The sequence below is a fragment of the Perca fluviatilis genome, chromosome 11 (genome assembly GCF_010015445.1).
Source record: "Perca fluviatilis chromosome 11, GENO_Pfluv_1.0, whole genome shotgun sequence".
Lineage (NCBI taxonomy): Eukaryota > Metazoa > Chordata > Actinopteri > Perciformes > Percidae > Perca > Perca fluviatilis.
Window position 1 is genome coordinate 344198 of NC_053122.1, and position 17357 is coordinate 361554.

The 17357-nt window shown below is 41.9% G+C and overlaps 1 protein-coding gene and 1 pseudogene across 1 annotated transcript; one reads left to right on the forward strand and one right to left on the reverse strand.

Moving 5' to 3' along the window:
• Positions 1 to 522: 522 nt before the first annotated feature.
• LOC120569060 lies at positions 523 to 1418 on the reverse strand (annotated as a pseudogene).
• A 10442-nt stretch (positions 1419 to 11860) lies between these two features.
• Positions 11861 to 12842, forward strand: LOC120567754 (high choriolytic enzyme 1-like). The gene has a single exon (XM_039814764.1). The coding sequence runs from the start codon at positions 11913 to 11915 to the stop codon at positions 12699 to 12701; it is 789 nt and encodes a 262-aa protein (XP_039670698.1). The 5' UTR covers positions 11861 to 11912; the 3' UTR covers positions 12702 to 12842.
• The last annotated feature ends 4515 nt before the right edge of the window (positions 12843 to 17357 follow it).

The window sequence follows — 17357 nt, forward strand, 5'->3', positions numbered from 1 at the left end:
TGTTTTCCTCATGCTTGATATTTTTGTTTATTTTTTTCAAATATATATTAATGACCTTCACTATTTATTCTCTAATATTTAATGGTTTGAATGGGGATGATATGGGTGGATTTGGTGTGATGGAGAGCTTTGTCTTTTGTCTGCCAGTATGTATGTATGTCTGATGTATGTTTTTCTTGAGGTTTCCTCAAGTTGTTTTGTTAACTGTTTTGTTTAATTGTGAATGTATTGTATATGTTTGCCTTTAAGGAACCCCTCAAAAAAGAGATGCTACGTCTCAAGGGGTTATTCTTAATAAAGAATTTCTGAGTGAGCTGATTTACACAAGATTAATAAGTAAGTTTTATATGTAGAAATAGATAAATGAACAACGGAAACAAATATTGAATGCATGCTTTAATTAGATAGGGTACAGTATCAGAGAATTCACAGATTCCTAGTCTTAGATTCTGCTGTCTGCTTAAAGAATATTTGAACAGAAACTTATTTTCCTAACTGATAACTTTGGATAAGATGTGTTGATTTTAGCAGCTGTAGAGCTTATTGATCCTTATGATGTCCCAGGAGGACAAGCCCTGACTCTGGCCGATCTGGACGTTAGGGTTGGGGGTGGGGGTGATGGTGTCCTGCCCGTTGATGGAGAAGGTTGTTCTTCCATAGTGCATGATGGAGGTGTAGTCGTAGGGAGTGTTCAGGTTGTTGGTGACCTGCTTGTTGAAGTTGTAGGCCTCCTGAGGGTCGATGTTGGCCCAATTGATCGTGACGTAGTTGTTGCGATCGCTCCTGGTGTGTTCGTGCCGGAAGCCCAGAGCGTGGTTGAACTCGTGCTGGATGATGCCGTAGGAGACGCAGCCCGGCCTCTGCAGAGAGAGAACCTGACTGCCTCCCACTTTGCCCAGACTGGAGAAACATCCTGATTGGTTCTCCACGCTGATGTAGTCGGTCTCGTTGTTACGGGGCACGAAGCGGATACAGGTTGTGCTGTGGAAGCCCTGCAAGGCGTTGTCAATCAGTCGCTTCTCTGAGCTGGTGTACTCACTGCTCACGGTGTAGGGGACCGTCACCAGGCCGCTGGAGTTTTTCTTCCAGAAGCACTTCTGGTTAGGGCATATGAGGGCGTTTCTGGTTCTGGGAACCAGCAGGTCTCCTTCCAGGAGGATCTCATCGCTGCCATTGTTGGAGGTCAAAATTCCTGGTGGTGATGTCGACGGTGTCTGGAAGAGGAAGGGCCTGAGAGAGGCCGAACAGCAGCAGCAGGCTGGCAGAGGGAGTCATCTTCAGGGTCGGTCTGGAGGCTGTGGAGCTTCTCTGGAGAGCTGCTGTGGAGAGACTCCTTGAAGCTTGATGTTTGACTCAGGCTATGTTTACACGGAAACGATCTGAAGAGAAAACGCAAAAGTGGCGTTGTGTTATCACTTTTTATTCTGAGTTTAGACGAGCGTTATGGGGGGGGGAAATCTGCGTGCATATGGTGACGCAAAAGTGTGTGAAATTTGATGTAGTATGCACTCCAGGTGACTAGGTGGCACTGCCACACAACACCACCAAGGCACCCGCCTGCGTAGAACATTCATTCTAATTCTCTCCTTAGTAGCGGAAACCAAAACATGCCGAAGCGAACAACAACAGCTCGTCTGGAAAGACGGGGAGGTGGAGTTGCATGTTTGTCTGCTGATGACCGGCACAGTTGACCGTTATAAGCCACAACACCGCCACGGGAGCACTACCAATACCCTGAGCCTCGCTGGCCCTTCAGCGCTGCTTGAGAGGCGAGAGGCAGCGCCAGAGGAGGCTGAAGCAGACCCCCGCCCGGCTGGCGCGCCACTTTTCTTCTCTCTCTCTCTTCATCCGTAAGCGTTGTCGCCTGCTCTGGCTCAAATGAATAGCTTACATATCGTCATTACAACTATAACAACCTTATCCACATTGTCGAAATCATTTTAAATATTGAGCCATTACATTGAAATTCTAACAGGAGCCTATAATTTCTGTATCCTACTCCGTAACAACAGACGCCTTTTTTTCGTCTCTCTCCCCCGCTACTCTTCAGACTTTTGCGTTTTTACCCTTTAGACGGTAACGCGACGGTGAAGCGTTTTTAAGATTTCCACTCTGGAGGGTGGTTTCACTTTTTTGCGTTTTTAAGCCCCAAAAACGCCGTCGCCGTATAAACGAAAGGCACATCCGATAAAATATTTTTTCGTTTTCACCCGAGAGCGTCATCGTGTAAACAGGGCCTCAGTTCAGTCCAGGGTCTTTATACTCTCCTCCACAGGTGTGTCTGCAGGATGCTTATGGGTCGGGGTCTACACTGCTAGGCCTGAACAAACCTCTGAAGGGAGGACTCCACAGACAAGCCTACTTATTAAACAAACGTTTCTTTGTCCAGTTTATCCTCATTGTGAGCCACATCCTTATAGCTCCACTGAGCTCAGCTGGTTTTTATTTTTCTTTGGTTTACAAATGTCTTTTTAGCAACCTGTATCAAAGTATATAGGTATAAATTAAATGTGTGTGACCGAAATACTGTTTCTTCACTCTCTGATGACCTGCGTGATTCAAATCCCCATGTAAGCCATTTATGACAAGCTGAAGAAGAAGGTAGGTTCTTCTCTACGTCCTCGTACTGTGTAGCTGCTGCGCTGCCTGCTGCATTAGGGTTAGGTTTTTGGGTTAAAAGGGGATATATATATTGTGTAAATAAAAACACTTAAAGAAAAAAAAAACATGTTCTGTTAAGTAAAAACGGTTTAAAAAAGTACCAGAAATTAGCTATTAGGACAGACAGCGGGAAATTAAAACTTTAAATAAAAGGTGACCTCCACACAAGCCCTGTCATCTCTCCCATAGACATTTATAAAATAAATAATATATATATATATAATTATTTAATTGTTAAAATATGTCTATATATGACTTTTAGTATGCTTTTATATTATATTATTCCTTCCTCTTTTCCGGGGTTTAATTTTTACCTGCATAGGAGGTTCTACCTAAGATTTTAAATGATTATTTTTCCCACTGTTTTAAAAGCTAGAAAAACTAGCTAGAAATGGTGATAAGTGTAAACCGAGCCCTGGGTATCCTGCTCCTGCTCAGATGGACCAATCAGGAATCTTCTCCTTATGAGCAGTGTTTTGTTATAAATAAGCTGTTAAAAGTAAGAAGTTAATTTGCCTCAAGTCTTATGAGTTCTCTATTTACGTTGCTGTCACTTTAAGACTCTCAGCTGGTAACCGCTATGTCGCGTGAGTGGTAGTTAGGAAGTAAACGAACGCTACAAACTAACGGTTCAGTGATTCATGGTTGTAGTGTAGCAAGCCAACTACAGCTACATTTGCCTACATTTATGCCTAGAGTAGCATTGTTGGTATGTATTCATTCACTGTTTTTTAAACAATTACATAGGTTCATAGATCATTAGTTTGATGTCAGTGTTATTTTGTGTTAAGTCTATATTACAAATGTCCGTGATCGCTGGCTTTGGTGCTGTGACTAGCGTTGCATGGTTGCTAGGCAACTATAAGTCACAGGACAGGCTACACTCGTATGAATGAACGTAATAGTATGTTAAAAGCTAGCATAGAATTGATTAGTCTGTTTTTGTATGTTACAGTTTCACACTTTCCTTGAAACGTCAATAAACCTGTGGATGTGGGAACGACTGTCTTCTTCAGAGTCTTGATGTTAGGAGAGAGTTTAGCTGGCTGTCAGTGTATAGAGCAATACCGAAGACGGCATAAGCAGTGTTGGGAAGGATACTTTCAAAACGTATTTCGTTACAGAATACAGAATACATGCCCACAAATGTAATTTGTAACGTATTCCGTTACGTTACTCAATCTGAGTAACGTATTCTGAATACTTGGATTACTTCAGGATTACTTCCACATTGAATTGCGTTTTATAAGTGTAGGAATGCAGCTATCACATCCAGCTTACTAAACAGGCCTGTAATGGTGTGCTCTTTTTATTCCAACTAGCTGAATGTGTACCTGAACAAACAGATAGATTATTGTATTGGTAGTCCCGAACTGCATACTACAAAAATCTAACCGCAGTCTTGCTACCACGAGCTAATTTTAGCTAACGTTAGCTAGCATGTCAAACGGGGCTAGTCAGTCTTTAAACGGCTCTGGAGCTAGTAAATCAGCACGTAGGAGAATGAAATAGCAAGGTGACCAGTAAAACTACAGCAGACGACTACCCTTGGCTAATTAAAAAAATAGCTTACTTTAAGATGCTTCTTCAGGTTGGAGGTGGAGTAATTTGGACGCTGAAAGGAGGTTGGTTGCTGGCAAGCAGAGGCTGCACAGTTATATTTAATTCTCCCTGTTCGTTCTTTAATGTGAAATGCTGTTTGAATTTCCAAGATAGAAACTTATTCCTGTCCTGGCTCTGTCGTGCCGGTTCCGACTCCATTGTGACTGATCACGCAAATAGCTATTTTTTTCGATTTCATATCGGGGCTTCTGGAAAATGCATAGAGTTGCCTTAATTTAGTCAGAGTGAATAAACTCGTGAAACAGAGAAGTATCGTCATGTAATCCATTGATTTCAACAATGTAACTGTATTCTAAATACCAACGATTTAAATTGTAACTGTAACGGAGTACAGTTACTCATAATTTGTATTCTGAATACGTAACGCCGTTACATGTATTCCGTTACTCCCCAACACTGCTTATGAGGTCATAAGGAGCAAGGTTACCTCCCCTTTCTCTGCTTTGCCCGCCCAGAGAATTTGGCCCACCCATGAGAGAGAGAGACATCATGGCTTTCAAACGAGCAAAGTGGCAGTTGGTCAAGGCCACACCCTCCACCTTGCCCCCCCTCTCTCCTCCTCAATAGCTACAGACACAGAAATGGCACATCCTAAGGAAAGCTCATTGTGGGACTGGCTCTAGTGGCTGGAATTCTGCACCAAGGCTGAATTTCAGGAAAGAGACTTCAGATACAGTATTAGGGGACCACTAAGGTCTATATAAAAGAGACTTCAGATACAGTATTAGGGGACGACTAAGGCCTATATAAAAGAGACTTCAGATACAGTATTAGGGGACCACTAAGGTCTATATAAAAGAGACTTCAGATACAGTATTAGGGGACCACTAAGGTCTATATAAAAGGGACTTCAGATACAGTATTAGGGGACCACTAAGGTCTATATAAAAGAGACTTCAGATACAGTATTAGGGGACCACTAAGGTTTATATAAAAGAGACTTCAGATACAGTATTAGGGGACCACTAAGGTCTATATAAAGAGACTTCAGATACAGTATTAGGGGACCACCAAGGTCTATATAAAAGAGACTTCAGATACAGTATTAGGGGACCACTAAGGTCTATATAAAAGAGACTTCAGATACAGTATTAGGGGACCACTAAGGTCTATATAAAAGAGACTTCAGATACAGTATTAGGGGACCACTAAGGTCTATATAAAGAGACTTCAGATACAGTATTAGGGGACCACCAAGGTCTATATAAAGAGACTTCAGATACAGTATTAGGGGACCACCAAGGTCTATATAAAAGAGACTCCAGATACAGTATTAGGGGACCACTAAGGTCTATATAAAAGAGACTTCAGATACAGTATTAGGGGACCACTAAGGTCTATATGAAAAGACTTCTGATACAGTATTAGGGGACCACTAAGGTCTATATAAAAGCATCCAAAGAGCACCATGTCATGGGACCTTTAAATAAATATTTAAAATATGCCTTGGTTTACCTTTTGTACGTTATGTTTTTTTCTGCCTTATTTATATTTGAAATTATACAACGGGAATTACTTAACTGAGATTTTAACATGATAAAACACATTGTTTATGCGTTTTACTTACAGTCTGATTTTATTCAATGATGTATTTTTAACTTTGCATGTTTATGGCACTTTTTACTTATGAAGCACTTTCTTTTAAAAGAACTTACTTTTACTAATATTAAATGGTGTATCTTCATATATTCTTTTAAAACCCAAGGGTAAGTAATTCTGACAGTATTTTAGATCTTTTAAATGTGTTTAATTTAATTAAATCACTACACTTTTACGTATTTATTTTTAAGTTGATTACAGTTTTTCTCGATTGTTTACACACATTTTCTGAAAGCATGCCTCATATTCTCAGAACTCTACACACAATTCCAAAGAACACACACACAATGGGCAAAACTCCTCAATGCTCCTGCAAAATTAAACTTTACATTCAAAATAATGTTATTTCTTCTCAAAAGGGTATTTTGTTTTCAAATGACACACACAAACCATCATATGAATAGACATTTATAAGAACCAGATGAACACTGATGTGCTCAATGTAAAACACTGAAAACACTTCTCCATTCATCATAATGACTTAGGCCTTTTTTTTGGTTCAGTGTTACACTTGCTACAGACAGTACATAAGTGTGTTGTAAAAGAATTTGAGAATATTGTTCTTATACTCAAAACACAAATACACGGTAACAAATATATTTTATTTTTCCCACAAAAACAATGTACACCGTGTACATCCCATTCCAAACCAACACAAAGTTTCACATACAGTGGTCTACATACAAAACAGAAGAATTTACTGTATACAGTTACATAAAATAATCACAAAAAAACTAAAAAAAACTATGCTGCATCCTCTCTTCTGTTTCGGTGTGGCCACAGCACCTCATCCACGTCACAAGCAATGTTTTTCCCTGGCCAAGCGCCGCGGGGAAATATACGCCTAACGCGGCGATTCCAGCCATGAAAAGCATCACGCTGCTATATCTCAGCCGTCTTCCATAGCCTGGAGAAGAGGTATACACATTTGTGGATTTCTGTCATATACTTTCCATCTCCAGGCAGAAAAAATTCCTCAATAGGATTGAGGAATGGAGAATATGGAGGAGATAAAGGACTAAAAAGCGTGGGTGGGCAGTGAACCAGTTATGAACCAGAGCAGCCCTGTGGAAACTTACGTTGTCCCAAATGACAACATACCTGAGCTGCTCTGGGGCCGTCTACCTGATCTGGTGGAATTGTGTGTGTGGTGTGGGGTGTCCAGGAACGTGATCAGATGGGCAGTGTTGTAGGGGCCAAGGGTAGCATGGTGATGGATGACGCTCGTGGTGGGTCGCTGCACACATTGTGATGTTCCCTCCGCGCTGGCCAGGGACTTCAACAATGGCACGCTGGCCGATGATATTCCTTCCCCTCCTTCGTCTTTTTGTGAGGTTGAATCCAACCTCATCAATGAAGATGAACTGGTGCTCCACTGCAGCCACCTCTAGCTCAAGGACTCTCTGAAACACACATGACAATATCAGAAATAGACATGGAGTGGTCACTATTGTGGAGCACAATCATTATGATTACAATACTGAAATATGTATAATTTATACAGTGTTGAGATTATGCATCAATTGTGGGATTGTATTGATTGATTAGGATTAGGATTATTGATTAGGACTCACTTGCACATAGTTATGTCGCAATTCTTTGACTCTTTCTGAATTGCGTTCAAATGGCACCCTGTAGACCTGCTTCATCCTCAGATTATTTCTGCGTAAGACACGGTCCAGTGTTGATAAGCTTACCCTATCAATATTTAGAAACATCTCATTGTTTTCTAGGATTTTTCTTTGTATTTGCCGTAATGTTATGGCGTTATTTTCTAGGACCATGTTGATTATTTCAGTTTCCTATTCAGGAGACAGAAGACGTTCCCGACCACCTTGTGTTGGTAATCTTTCAGTTCTGCCAAACAAATAGTAAAATACTGTAAATACAAAGTAGGAATACATTTCCCAAATACTTGAAACATACTTTATTTTTACAGTCCTACAGAACAGTCCACAGGCAATACTGTACTACTGTACTCACTGAGTACTGTATTTATATGTAGTATTGCAATTTTCTAGTGAGAATATTTCTTACCTATTCTCATTTCGGAAAGTCCGGATGATGGATGCTACAGTGTACCTGCTCAAATTTGGCTGTACTCTTTGCCCAGCTTCCCTCATTGTTAGACCATGGTTGACCACATGATCAACCAAAGTGGCTCGGATCTCATCAGAGATTACGGTCCTTGGCCTTCCCGTCCTCCGTCCTCGTCCTCCTCGTCCTCGTCCTCCCCGTCCTCCCCGTCCTCCTCCTCTTACTCTCACTCCTCTGGCTCTGCCTCTGTTTCCAATGTTGGCATCCATTGCTCCAAAACAGAAGAGCTCACCTGTTGCCCTTTTATGCTAAAGCTCTGATTGCTAATTGTAAAACTGTGTGATGGGTGTTTGCCCATGTGATGAGTCAGTGTTCATATTTGAATGTTAGTGTGTTTCTTGTGAAAACAAGAGATTTTCTGCATGAAAATTGTGCCAAATGCAGAGAAATTGTGTGTAGTGTTTTGAAAAAAGTGTGTTTTAGAACTGAAATTTGAGTGTAAAGCAGGAATTGTGCTTGTAGTTCAGCAGAATTGGTTAAGGGGGTTGGAGCATGAGTTACATGTTGTGGTCATTGTGTCTCAAGTACCAGTAATTGTGTGTAAACAATTGAGAAAAACTGTAATATAGATTATTTTTAAATATTTTTAAATATATTACAGAATCAATTTTTTTTATTATGATAACGGGCTAGTTATTTAACTACATGCATTTTGTTTCAAAGCAACAATAAATATGTTAATTGTATAGCCTACACAGACAGATGTGCTAACTGTGTTAAGAGTTTATGAAAGTTGTTAAAAGTATTGAAAAAAGTGTCATAGCGATTGTGAAAAACTGTAATTTCATGCTCAAAATCACACATTGTAAACTAAACTCCAAAACTAATTTTCAAAATACAATACTACACTAACACAATGTACTATGTCTACCAAAACAATGCAAACATTTCTCAAAATCAAATAATTCTTCCAAAACACTAACACATGTTCTCTTCCAACAGGAACATTTAGTCAATCATAGAACAATATCATACAAAACACTAACATCTCATGGAATTACAGAAATTGCATTATTTTATGTGTCAGGTCTGCCCTTATATAACAGACAATGGTGATTGTATTGATCATAGATTGTGTTTTGCACTGCAGTTTCTCTTGAAGACTCTCTAAATGTTTGTTTTGTTGGGTTTATTAAATGCATGCATATCTTTTTTTAAGATCATTTTTTGGGCTTTTCCACCTTTATTTGACAGGATAAGTAGGTGAGAAAGGGGAAAGAGCAGGGGGGGGGGGGAAAGACATGCAGGAAATTGTCCCAAGTCGAATTTGAACCCTGGACCTCTGCTTTCGAGGCATAAACCTCCAAGTATATGTGCGCCTACTCTACCACTGAGGCAACCCGGCCACCATTTTGTTTCTTTTGCTGCAGAGATTCAATACAAAAAATGAATTACCCATCTCAAAGTAGCTTTATAAAGTGTACGGTGTATGAAAGAAAAAGGAGACAGAGATAGAATTAAAATAGAATTTTTCTTATTTTCTGTGTTCATTTACAGTACATTGTTCAAATAGGTCCTCTTTTACTGGACTACCATATGATAATGCGATTGGAAGAACCTCAACACCTGGGTGTGTTTCCTAGAAGGGAATCAGCTGTGATTGATCTATTTGCATAACTTCAATCAGCTGTTTCTCAATAAATGCATGTATAAAATCCAGGGGATATATTTATGTTTCAATTTACAATATGAACAGCTGTTCATTTTGACTTTGGCCTATAAGTTAGGTTTAGAACATGTTGTTATCTGTTCTGACATACAGTGTGAAAGCATTTGTAAATTTGGCAATAAAAATCCATTGTTTTGGTCTTGGTGGAGCTTGTGTGAAAAGAAGTTCAAGCATTTTAAATTTGTGTTAACTGTATGCATTTTGTGTCAAAGCAACAAGAAATGTGTTAATTGTATAGCCTACAAAGAGTACAAAGAGCTTACTGTGTTAAGAGTTTAAGAAAGTTGTTAAAAGTATTGAAAAAAGTGTCATAGCGATCGCAAAAAAAAATAATTCTGTTTGAACCAGTTACACACTGCTGTTGCTAACCTTAAACACTTTTAGCAACACACTACCGGTCAAACACCCCAATTTTTTGTTTTTTATTGAAATTTCAGCAGTTCAAGTCCAATGAATAGCTTGAAATGGTACAAAGTGGTGAACTGCCTGAGGTTAAAAAAAAAGTAAGGTTACCCAAAACTGAAAAATAATGTACATTTCAGAATTTTACAAAAAGGCCTTTTTCAGTGAACAAGAAATGGGTTAACAACGTAAAGCTGTTCTGCAGCAATGGAGGTTGATCACGCTTTGAAAGTTGGTGCTACCAATTCCCACAGGTGTTCACACTGGTCTGGATTACTTACAACCCCCTCTGTTTGTATCAATGTATTATTGGAACACATTGTGGTACCATATCCTCGTGAGCATTATTTGAACAGTATTGTACTGCAGAAAGTAGTGTTGTTGCTATAAAAATGGTGGGAAAAAGGCAATTAACAATGGAAGAGAGACAGACCATCAAAACACTTAAAAATGTTGGTCTATCCTACAGAGAAATTGCAAAGAAAGTCAAGGTGTCAGTGAGTATAGTATTCTTCACCATCAAAAGGCACTTAGAAACGGGGGGAAACTCTGACAGGAAGAGGTCTGGCAGACCCAAAGCCACAACAGAATCAGAAGACACGTTTCTGAGAGTCAACAGCTTGCGTGATAGGCGGCTCACAGGACAACAGCTTCAAGCACAGCTTAATAGTGGTCGTAATAAGCAAGTCTCAGTTTCAACTGGAAAGAGAAGACTTGGAGCTGCAGGTTTGATAGGTCGAGTTGCAGCAAGAAAGCCATTGCTAAGACATCAGAATAAGAACAAGAGGCTTGCCTGGGCCAAGAAACATCGTCAATGGACTACTGAAGACTGGAAGAAGGTGTTATGGACTGAAAGGATGGTTCCTCAGTGTGTGACATCAACTGTCAAATACTGAGGAGGAAGCATGATGGTCTGGGGCTGTTTTGCTGGATCCAGGGTCGGTGATTTGTACAGAGTGAAAAGGCACCATGAACCAAAACGGCTACCACAGCATTTAGCAGCACCATGCAGTACCCTCTGGTATGGGCCTAGTTGGTCAGGGGTTCATCCTATGACCCAAAACATAAGTCCAAGCTATGCCAGAACTACCTTATGAAATAAGAACAAGATGGTAAGCTTACAAACATGGAGTGGCCAGCACAGTCACCAGTCCTAAACCCCACTGAGCTGGTTTGGGATGAACTGGACAGAAAAGTGAAAGCAAAGCAACCTACAACTGGCACACATTTATGGGAACTTCTGCAACAGATTTGGGAAGAACTTTCTGAAGAAGATTTGATTTCCATTGTAGAAAGAATGCCACGAGTGTGTTCAGCTGTTATATCTGCCAAAGGGGGCGACTTTGATGAGAAAAAACATTACATACATTTTGGTTTATAAATTGATTCCATGATTTCTTTTTTAACTTAAATTGTTAATTTGTCCAATTCTTTCATTTTAGAGTACAATAAGACATTGAACTGCATGAATTTCAATAAAAACCTGGAAAAATTGGGGTGTTCTAAAACTTTTGACCAGTAGTATATATATACTTTGATACAGGTTGCTAAAAAGCCATTTGTAAACCAAAGAAAAATAAAACCAGCTGAGCTTAGTGTAGATATAAGGATGTGTCACACAATGAGGATAAACTGGACAAAGAAACGTTTGTTTAATAAGTAGGCTTGTCTGTGAAGTCCTCCCTTCAGATGTTTGTTCAGGCCTAGCATTGTAGACCCCGACCCATAAGCCTCCTGCAGACACACCTGTAGAGGACAGTATAAAGACCCTGGACTGAACTGAGTCAAACATCAAGCTTCAAGGAGTCTCTCCACAGCAGCTCTCCAGAGAAGCTCCACAGCCTCCAGACCGAACCTGAAGATGACTCCCTCTGCCAACCTGCTGCTGCTGCTCCTGCTCGGCCTCTCTCAGGCACTTCCTCTCCAGGAGCCAGGAGGCGAAGACGAAGAAAAAGCCCCGGACACCGTCGACATCTCCACCAGGATTCTGACCTCCAACAAGGGCAGCGATGAGATCCTGCTGGAAGGAGACCTGCTGGTTCCCAGTACCAGAAACGCCCTCATATGCCCTAACCAGAAGTGCTTCTGGAAGAAAAACTCCAGTGGCCTGGTGACGGTCCCCTACACCGTGAGCAGTGAGTTCACCAGCTCAGAGAAGCAGCTGATTGTCAGCGCCTTGCAGGGCTTCCACAGGACAACCTGTATCCGCTTCGTGCCCCGTAACAATGAGACCGACTACATCAGCGTGGAGAACAAATCAGGATGTTTCTCCAGTCTGGGCAAAGTGGGAGGCAGTCAGGTTCTCTCTCTGCAGAGGTATGGCTGCGTCTACTACGGCATCATCCAGCACGAGTTCAACCACGCTCTGGGCTTCCGGCACGAACACACCAGGAGCGATCGCGACAACTATGTCACGATCAATTGGGCCAACATCGACCCTCAGGAGGCCTACAACTTCGACAAGCAGGTCACCAACAACCTGAACACTCCCTACGACTACACCTCCATCATGCACTATGGAAGAACAACCTTCTCCATCAACGGGCAGGACACCATCACCCCCATCCCCGACCCTAAAGTCCAGATCGGCCAGAGTCAGGGCTTGTCCTCCTGGGACATCGTAAGGATCAATAAGCTCTACAGCTGCTAAAAACAACACATCTTATCCAAAGTTATCAGTTATGAAAATAAGTTTCTGTTCAAATATTCTTTAAGCAGACAGCAGAATCCAAGACTATGAATCTGTGAATTCTCTGATACTGTACCCTATCTAATTAAAGCATGCATTCAATATTTGTTTCCTTTGTTCATTTATCTATTTCTACTTATAAAACTTACTTATTAATCTTGTGTAAATCCGCTCACACACATACATTGGCAACATTGTAAACTTGCATACAATTTTTGTTCGATTGGGAAACGACAGTGGGCACAACTGGAGTCACACGTGCAAAACTTAAACTACAGTCTGCACAGCAGCAGTCACCTGAGCTGAACAGTTCATATCAACTGCAGAACTTATTCACAGAAACACAACTCTTAACACACGTCTCAGAACAGGCTCAGTGTAGCCAAACACTGAACAATCCTCACTGAGATAACACACACACACACACACACACACACACACACACACACACACACACACACACACACACACACACACGGCAGAGCAGGATACCCAGGGCTCGGTTTACACCTATCACCATTTCTAGCCACTGGGGGACCATAGACAGGCTGGGGGAACTCATATTAATGTCAATAAAACTCATAAAGTGAAATTTCCATGCTATTGGACCTTTAAAATAACCTACAGTGTCCTAGCCTGTCCTACCAGACTCTGGTACACAAGCCTTGTCCTATAGGACTACAGTAACAGAAATATGTGCACAATTAAGACAGTCAAGACGGTCCAGTGTTTGGAAACAGTAGCACTCGTGGTGAAAATGACACATTTTGTTTGCAAAAGGCTCTAACTGTGCCCAAACATTTAAAATATGCAACAAAAGCAAATTTTGCCTTCAAACAACACAACTTGCAAACAAGTGTATGAGCTCTTCCAATCAACCATTACACACTGGTCAACAAAATACTAAATACAGCACTCAGTGCTTGTCATGTTTTGCTAGCTTGCATGTGTGGTCAATACACCATGCTGTCCTTATGTTCTGTATGGACAGTTTTCAACTTTAGGTAACTTACATTTTTACTAGTGTCTATGTATATTTAAGTAATGATTATTCTATTTTTTATATATTGTGTTGCCTGTTGTACTTGAATAGATATAGAATTTGCACTGAAGCTATCTTGCACTATGATACCATTGCACCTTTCTGCATTTTTTCCAGACTGCTCCTTTAAACACGCTACAACCAAACTTTACTGTAAGGCACACTATTGATATATTTCTTTGTATTTATGTAGTATGTGTGCTTGGATGTCATATGTCATATGTCTGTGTTCCTATGTGGATGTTTGTTATGTATAAGCTATTGGACACCTTAATTTCCTTCAGGATAAATAAAGTATCTCTGTCTATCTATCTCTATTGTAGCCTATTTCTGTACGTAGGATTCATGCCAGAGCCATTTGTTGTCAAATTTGCCTTCTTGCAAATAATTGGATCCAGAAACAGAAATGCTTTGATGAAACTGTATTGATTCCATTGATTCTTATTTTCAAACTGTGGCTGAAAACCTAAATACTGTACATATTACACAAAATACATGTAAACCAAAATAAAATCTATTGGACTCACTGGCTTATGAGCCTATCCAGGAGATAAATGTATTGTTTTTATGTGTGTTTTTCTTGTTTGTAATATGGACCATTTTTTACGTGTCTGAAATAAAATATATATATATATATATATATATATATTATATATGTATTAGAGTATAAGAAATTAGAAAATAAAAATAAAATCTATTACAGTAAAGTATAAACATCTATTACTGTAGAGTAAAAGAAATAGCCATTATAGATATTCAGTCTCTTGTGTCTTGATGATGGGGCCACATGGCCTAACCCTGCACACTGATCTATGGGGCCACATGGTCTAACCCTGTAGACTGATCTATGGGGCAACATGGTCTAACCCTGTAGACTGATCTATGGGGCAACATGGCCTAACACTGCACACTGATCTATGGGGCAACATGGCCTAACCCTGTAGACTGATCTATGGGGCAACATGGCCTAACCCTGCACACTGATCTATGGGGCCACATGGCCTAACCCTGCACACTGATCTATGGGGCCACATGGCCTAACACTGCACACTGATTGTCAAACAGGTGCTTCAGTGGTTTCATACTGATGGAGGTAGTTTCTAATAGTTCGGAACAAATGCTATCTGTTTGGTTACCATAGCTAAAACAGCGGAGTTTAGACTGCTTTTAATGACATCTGTGTTAACTGTTATGCAAAAGGGGGGGGGGGATGTGTCAATCCAATGAGAAAGGGTTAACACATTTGCAAGAGGTGTCTTCTGCTCTGCTGAGACAGTGATGATGAAAACTAAGTAGATCCCAGTTTCTTTAAGCAGGTCAAAGCAATCAAGAAAAACTGTAATAGCCTACAAATCATCCACGGGATCAATTACGCTATACGACACAGCGTTTGTTCCTGGGGAGATGGACCTGTGTGTCCCACCTCCTCCTCACTAACCTCTCCTCCTCTGAGTCGGGTCTCCCTCGTTCTGGACTCAGTTTCACTGAGCCTACTAACACTTAGAAAAGCAATAAATTGCATTACATCAGTTAGTTCAAACTGCTTATTGTGCGTAATTTTGGACTGACACTGAGATGCATGTTGTTCTGCAACTGGTGTGGCGCTGCCACTATTCTCTTGATTTCCACTTTCACTTTTTTGGGCCCTATCTTGCCTTTGTACACCGACGCATGTATCATTCCTATTTTGCACCCGACGCACAGCGGACTTTTCCCTCCACAGACGCACGTCGGTAAATTAGGGAATGTATTTGCGCTCCCGGGGGCGGTCCAGCGAAAAGAGGAGGCGTGTTCCGGCGCAAACATTACGTAGTCCAATTTTGCAGTTTCAGAAAACAATTTCGCCATTGACCAGGAAAAAGTCCTAGTCTAAAGTCAGTAGCGCGTTATTCAGATGCTATTTTAAGGACGAATGCTTGGCCATAATGTAGCGTGTGCACAACGCGCATACACTTCTCTCATCTACAGCAGTTCCCATTTTTGAAAACCATACATAATTACAAAGAAAAATATTACTGAAAATGCGCTTCATGTGTTTGGATAGATCAGGAGGCACTTTACAGCACAGTCCTCAAAAAGTCGCAGCATTCTTTGTGGCTTGTTGTGTTTGACACAACATTTCCATGAATCATGGATGTGTTGATGACATAAATGAGGAAATATTAGAGGACTTAAGGAGACGTGATGTTGAACTACGGTGGGATTGGACACTCCGGCGGGATCTGGTGAATCTGGAGTAATGCGCGATGCTCCTGGTGGAGCGGGTGGACGGAGATGGAGTTGGGGGAGGAGGAAGGGGCACAACAGGAGCAGGTGGTGCGTTTGGAGGACCACGCTCCATGGCTGCAGAATCCTCTCCAGACTTGAGGAGATGCGCCCGAGAGGCCGCAGCAACATCGCCTGATGCTACTTACCAGGGACCCCCCTGATGCTACTTACCAGGGACCCCCCGATGCTACTTACCAGGGACCCCCCCTGATGCTACTTACCAGGGACCCCCCCTGATGCTACTTACCAGGGACCCCCGATGCAACTTACCAGGGACCCCCCCGATGCTACTTACCAGGGACCCCCCGATGCTACTTACCAGGGACCCCCCCTGATGCTACTTACCAGGGACCCCCTGATGTACCTACCAGGGACCCCCTGATGCTACTTTACTTGGGACCTGGTGTTCACCAGGGACCCCCGATGCTACTTTACCAGGGACCTCCCTGATGCTACTTACCAGGGACCCCTCGATGCCATTACCAGGGACCCCCCGATGCTACTTACCAGGGACCCCCAATGCTACTTACCAGGGACCCCCCTGATGCTACTTACCAGGGACCCCCCGATGCTACTTACCAGGGACCCCCCAATGCTACTTACCAGGGACCCCCTGATGCTACTTACCAGGGACCCCCGATGCATCTACCAGGGACCCCTGATGCTACTTACCAGGGACCCTCGATGCTACTTTACCAGGGACCCCCAATGCTACTTACCAGGGACCCCCAATGCTACTTACCAGGACCCCCCAATGCTACTTACCAGGGACCCCCCGAATCCAGGATTCAGCTTTGGATTCGGCTGAATATTGGGCTTTTTGACGGGGTTTGGTTTCTTCCAACACGGTCTCACGGCAGCTCGTTATTTTTAATCTATCGATTCGTGCACACGGACGCGATTATCTCGTTTATTTCGTGTTGCTGAGAACGTAAAGTGTTCGTGCTGGTCAGCACGTAAAGGGAAGCATCTGGGAGGGGGTTGGGTTTCAGGATTTCAGGGTTTCAGGGTTTCGGTAAAGAAGAACGGGGAAACGACACGCCACACACTCTGTGTGTGTGTCTGTATGTGTGTGTGTGTGTGTGTGTGTGTGGGTCTGTGTGTGTGTGTGTGTGTGTGGGTGTGTGTGTGTGTGTGTGTGTGTGTGTGTGTGTGTGTCTCTATGTCTGTGTGTGTGTGTGTGTGTCTGTGTGTGTGTCTCTATGTCTGTGTGTGTGTCTGTGTGTGTGTGTGTCTGTGTGTGTGTGTCTTTGTGTTTGTGTGTCTCTATATCTGTGTCTGTGTGTGTGTGTGGGTCTGTGTGTGTG

Excerpts from the sequence above, each read along its gene's own strand:
- LOC120567754 (XM_039814764.1), top strand. The coding sequence starts at position 11,913 with ATGACTCCCTCTGCCAACCTGCTGCTGCTGCTCCTGCTCGGCCTCTCT.